Source organism: Pinus tabuliformis, chromosome 3_2 (assembly GCF_031772625.1).
Source record: "Pinus tabuliformis cultivar Carrire ecotype Pingquan chromosome 3_2, CPIR1, whole genome shotgun sequence".
Classification (NCBI taxonomy): Eukaryota; Viridiplantae; Streptophyta; class Pinopsida; order Pinales; family Pinaceae; genus Pinus; species Pinus tabuliformis.
This window is the reverse complement of record NC_142302.1, coordinates 887,553,236-887,558,419: the sequence shown is the minus strand read 5'-3', so window position 1 is coordinate 887,558,419 and position 5,184 is coordinate 887,553,236. Positions and strand designations below refer to the sequence as shown.

The window sequence follows — 5,184 nt, the reverse complement described above, 5'->3', positions numbered from 1 at the left end:
CCCATTTTGTTTGTCTGGTTGCTCTTCAGTCCTTTTCTTGCAGTGCTTGGCGAAATGTCCATGCCCATGACAGTGTCTACATTTGAAAGGTAACTGTTCATAGTCCAGTTCTTGGATATGCGTCCATCCAGCGACAGTGAGCTTGATTGCTTCCGGTAACCCCTCCTCTAGGTCAACTTCAACGCATATGCGAGCGCAAGAATACTGATCTTTTCTTGCAGCTTTGTCTATATATTTACCCAGCGCGTTTCCGATATTCTCTAGGGATTTTTGGTTCCAACAATGGAGCGGCAAATGGGGGAGTCTCACCCAGACCGGAACAACAGATGGGACGTCCTGGGAAGGGTCAAAGTCTGGGGACCATTTGTTCAAATACAATCCCTGTGATCCCATGAAATATGGTCCATTTCTGAAAATTAAACTTCTGTCCTCCGTGCTTTCAAACACAAAGACAAAGAATCCTTTGCCTACAAAGTAGCTTTTGACACCCTCTTTGATTAGAGGATTCCAGTTTCTTTGAGTCCAGTCTTCTACTGATTTAGGAGAGGGCCAGAGGCCCGTGAACTGCCCAATGAGGCCTCTCTCTGCCAGGTTCAGAGCTGCCTTGCACGTCTCTTCTTCAGGAAGGGCCACTGAAGGGATCTTTTCCATCTTCTTGATGAACTTCTATTGAGTCGCCGATGGCGCTCGCTTCGGGGCTGCTTCGATCATTGCTCTAAATGCTATCACCTCTGGAGGCGGATTGGAGAAGCCCCCTGTAGAATCCATGGTGAGGGCGCCTCAGTGCTGTGCGTAGGGGCGCAACAGCCACGAGGGCGCACGGATGAACACCCAACAGCCCGCAGTTGGAGTAGTCGCTGCCCTTCGGAGCTGCCAAAGGGATGAGTCGGCCTGCGGCCTCAGAGAAAGCGAACCAGAGGCGAAGGGCTAGGTCAAGCTCTCGCGGCTTGAAATTGCTCCGGAACTATAGTTGTTTAACCATTAAAACTTTTCATGTTTTTGTTTTGTTTTGTTTTGTTTTTTTTTTTTTTTTAACTATTTTATATTATTATTTATTAGAATGCCATATAATGGACAGAAATATCCACCAAAAATTAATTGACAACAAAAAAATTCATTAATTATAAGAGTTTTTTGAGGCACTCACATATCCATGAGGAAATAGAAGATCAAAAGAAACACTATTCTAACTTTTAGGACATTTAGTAAGAAATTTAGTGATTTGGTGATTTTAGGGTGAATGCTAGCAATATTTTCTGAACTATTATTGTTTAACCATTAAAATTTTACATGTTTTTTTTTTAAGAATGCCATATAATGGACAGAAATATCCACCAAAAATTAACTAACAAAAATATTAAAGGTTGTATTAGAACAATAATTTGTATATTTTAATTTCCACAAAATAACAAGTATGTGATTTTATGTGTGAATTTTTTTTAACCTTGCATTCCGAGTGTCATTTATATTAAATATGAATTTGGTATAAAGATAAGATAAAATCATTATATTTATGTCCAACTAATAACCACAAAGTAGGTCAAAGGGACTTTTGAGTACACTGATGTATATACAAAGTGGGAGAACCAAACGGTCTCTTGTAAAATATACAATGCATGAAGTAAATCAACATCTGGCCCTAGCGGAGGAGATCCAAGAGCTAATAGGTCTGAGGATCAGACCCATCTCTCCGAACATCTGAGGCTGAATGAATAACACTAAAGAAACTCAACAAAGTATGTTGGCTCGATGAAGAGTCGATGGCAAGTGCAGATTGTCCACTAAATCGTAGTGCAGACTGTCCACTAAATCGTATGGGGCGTTTCACACACTGCTGAATGCTAGAGGACCTAGTTTGTCTCCCAAGAATGGATCTGAGATAGAACTGCTGCTGAGAACTCATGTGGCAGGGTGAGGTCCCATAGATCCTCACTGATATGGAGTCTGGATTCTGAGATCTTGTGTGGCATGGTGAGGTCCCATGGATCCTCACTGATTTGGAGTTTGGATATGTACTGGTATCAATCGATCTCTTGGTGCCCCTGTCTGAAGGTAGTACCCTGAAAAATGTCGTGATCCTCTATGTGGGGTCTTGTCTGATGGGAGGCTGAAGAATATGCAGGGGAATGGATCTGAGACGGAATTGCTGCCAAGATCTTGTGTGGCAGGGTGAGGTCCTACGAATCCTCACCGATCTGGAGCATGGATACATACTAGTATCAATCGATCTCTTAGTGCCCCTGTCTGAAGGTAGTACCCTGAAAAATGTCGTGATCCTCTATGTGGGGTCTGGTCTGATGGGAGGATGGGACGCTGAAGAATATGCAGGAGCCTTCTTCATATATAGGGCCAAACATCTCTAATTGGGGTACCTGAAAAAGTCGATGAGGGTCCGAGAATCTCTGAACAAACAATGAAACCTTCCTCTGATCTCCTCCACTTCCTGTAAATGACATACCTGGAAGAGTTTGTCTAGTCTATTCACTTGGTGGTCTGTCTCTACCCGAAGTCTATGGGAACCTACTCTGAACTGGCCTAGAGGAATGTGAAGAGCATGCATCCAATGGTGAAACATACACTGGGGTCGAACAACGAGCCTGTCTCTCAACTTCAAGAAGTGCTCAACCCTCCTGGAGGATTGACCCAGGGAACCTCGACAAACTTCAAGAAGTGCTCAACCCTCCTGGAGGATTGACCCAGGGGACCTAGACAAAGATGATCTTATTTAGCTAGGTCTAATAGGTAAAAGGTGAGCAAGAACATATAAAGAATGTTGATAATATTAAATATAATTATTTTATTACTTTATTTATGAGACTCGCGTCAGCAATGATGTCATGGGATAGATGGGATTGAATTCCACTGCAACTCGGAAATGAAGGGGCCCGCACCGCGTAGATATTAACTCTCGGGAAAGTGTTGGAGCAGCAGCTGGAAGACGAGCTGAGGAAGACGATGGCATTGGAAGGACGAGTGGCCATTGTGACAGGCGCCTCCAGGGGAATTGGTAGCGAGATTGCCCTCCATTTGGCCCAAAAAGGAGCCAAAGTGGTCGTCCATTACTCCTCCAATCAAGCCGCCGCAGAGGAGGTGGCCTCAACAATCAACAACTTGGCTTCTTCTGGTAGCGGTGTTCGGGCGATTGTGTGCAAGGCCGATGTCGCAGAGCCCTCCCAGGTTCTCCAGTTGTTCGACACGGCCGAGCAAACATTTGGGCCCCTCCACATCGTGGTAAACAACGCAGGCGTGATCGACCCAAAGTATCCCACCATCGTACAGACTTCGGATGAAGAATGGGACAAGATTTTCCAAGTGAACTGCAAGGGGGCGTTTCTGTGTAGCAGAGAAGCCGTCAAGAGGGTCGTCCGCGGTGGCGGTGGTCGCATCATCAACCTAAGCAGCTCCTTGGTGGGAGTGCCGACACCAGGATTCGCCGCCTACACGGCCAGCAAGGCGGCGGTGGAAATGATGACGAGGGTCCTGGCGCAGGAGTTGAGGGGCACTCACATTACTGCAAATTGTGTGGTCCCAGGCCCTGTTGCTACCGATATGTTTTTCAGGGGGAGGAGCGAGGTCCTGATCGAAGGGAGTAGTCTACCTGGGCGGAGGAATGGGCCGGTTTCCGTCACTGCCCGGAAAAACCTCCGGCTCCGGCCGCCGGAAATTCCTCCGCCCACCTCCGCCACCCGCCGCGAGCTCCGCCCAGCGCCGCCGCGAGCTCCGCCCAGTTCAATTTCGTAAACTTCCAGCTATTAACAAACGTGGTTGCGTGGCGCATTGGTAGCGCGCCTGACTGCAGAGTACAATGTTACGTGTTCGATTCACAAGGTTAGATATTTTTCCAACTCTCGCTAAACATTCGTTTTACGCGCGAACAAATCCCAGGGATGGCTTTTAATAAACTCGCAGTCCCTCGTTTAAGAGATGCAATTGGTCGGCTTCCCGAAGATTTGGCTTTTAATAAACTCGCAGTCCCCTGTTTAAGAGATGCAACTGGTCGGCTTCCCGAAGATTTAGAGTGGTAAACTGTTCGATGGGGTTGACCGTATAAGGGTTTCAGTGGAAGCCGGACGTGGTAACATATGGCCCGCTGCAAACTGTAGAATTTAAGGCACAAACTATTTGCAGCGGGCCATATGTTACCACGTCCGGCTTCCACTGAAACCCTTATACGGTCAACCCCATCGAACAGTTTACCACTCTAAATCTTCGGGAAGCCGACCAGTTGCATCTCTTAAACGGGGGACTGCGAGTTTATTAAAAGCCAAATCTTCGGGAAGCCGACCAGTTGCATCTCTTAAATGGGGGACTGCGAGTTTATTAAAAGCCATCCCTGGGATTTGTTCGCGCGTAAAACGAATGTTTAGCGAGAGTTGGAAAAAAATATGACCTTGTGAATCGAACACGTAACACTGTACTCTGCAATCAGGCGCGCTACCAATGCGCCACGCAACCACGTTTGTTAATAGCTGGAAGTTTACGAAATTGAACTGGGCGGAGCTCGCGGCGGCACTGGGCGGAGCTCGCGGCGGGTGGCGGAGGTGGGCGGAGGAATTTCCGGCGGCCGGAGCCGGAGGTTTTTCCGGGCGGTGACGGAAACCGGCCCATTCCTCTGCCCAGGTAGACTACTCCTGATCGAAGCGATGAAAAAATCCAGTCCGTTTGAACGGTTGGGGAAGGTGGAAGATGTGGCTCCGCTAGTTGCGTTTTTGGCGAGCGACGAAGGAGAATGGGTTAATGCTAAGGTTGTTCGGGTTAATGGCGGCAGGGTTTGATGGAAATCATTTGTTTAAGGGTTTTTAACGGGTTAATGGCGGCAGGGTTTGATCTAAATCTAGACTCTAGTTTAGGGATTTTTTATGGTTTTATTAAGCCAGTCGAGCTGTGTGTCATTTGCATGTTTTTTTTACAAACAATTTGCAGAGGTAATGAAAGGAAACACCTTACATAAGATGGATATTTTTGACATAATTTTTTTTTTCATCATTAGCCATATTCTTTAGTTTTTAGAGGAAATATGCACATTTTGCATAAATTAAAAATAAGTGTCAAAATATGCAAATTTAATCTGAAAATATAATATAACATAAAATCTTAATTTTCAATTAATAAACTTAATAATCTACAAAAGAATAAACACAAGATATATAGATAAAACCTTTCAGGTATTGTAAAAGCTTTCTG

General features: G+C 45.6%; 1 protein-coding gene across 1 annotated transcript; it reads left to right on the top strand.

The window, feature by feature from the left end:
* Positions 1-2,911: 2,911 nt before the first annotated feature.
* On the top strand, positions 2,912-4,941 carry LOC149183453 (short-chain type dehydrogenase/reductase-like). Its single transcript, XM_089418732.1, has 2 exons — positions 2,912-3,592; positions 4,642-4,941. Exons 1-2 carry the CDS (start codon positions 2,956-2,958, stop codon positions 4,773-4,775), a joined length of 771 nt encoding a protein of 256 aa, XP_089274858.1. The 5' UTR covers positions 2,912-2,955; the 3' UTR covers positions 4,776-4,941.
* The last annotated feature ends 243 nt before the right edge of the window (positions 4,942-5,184 follow it).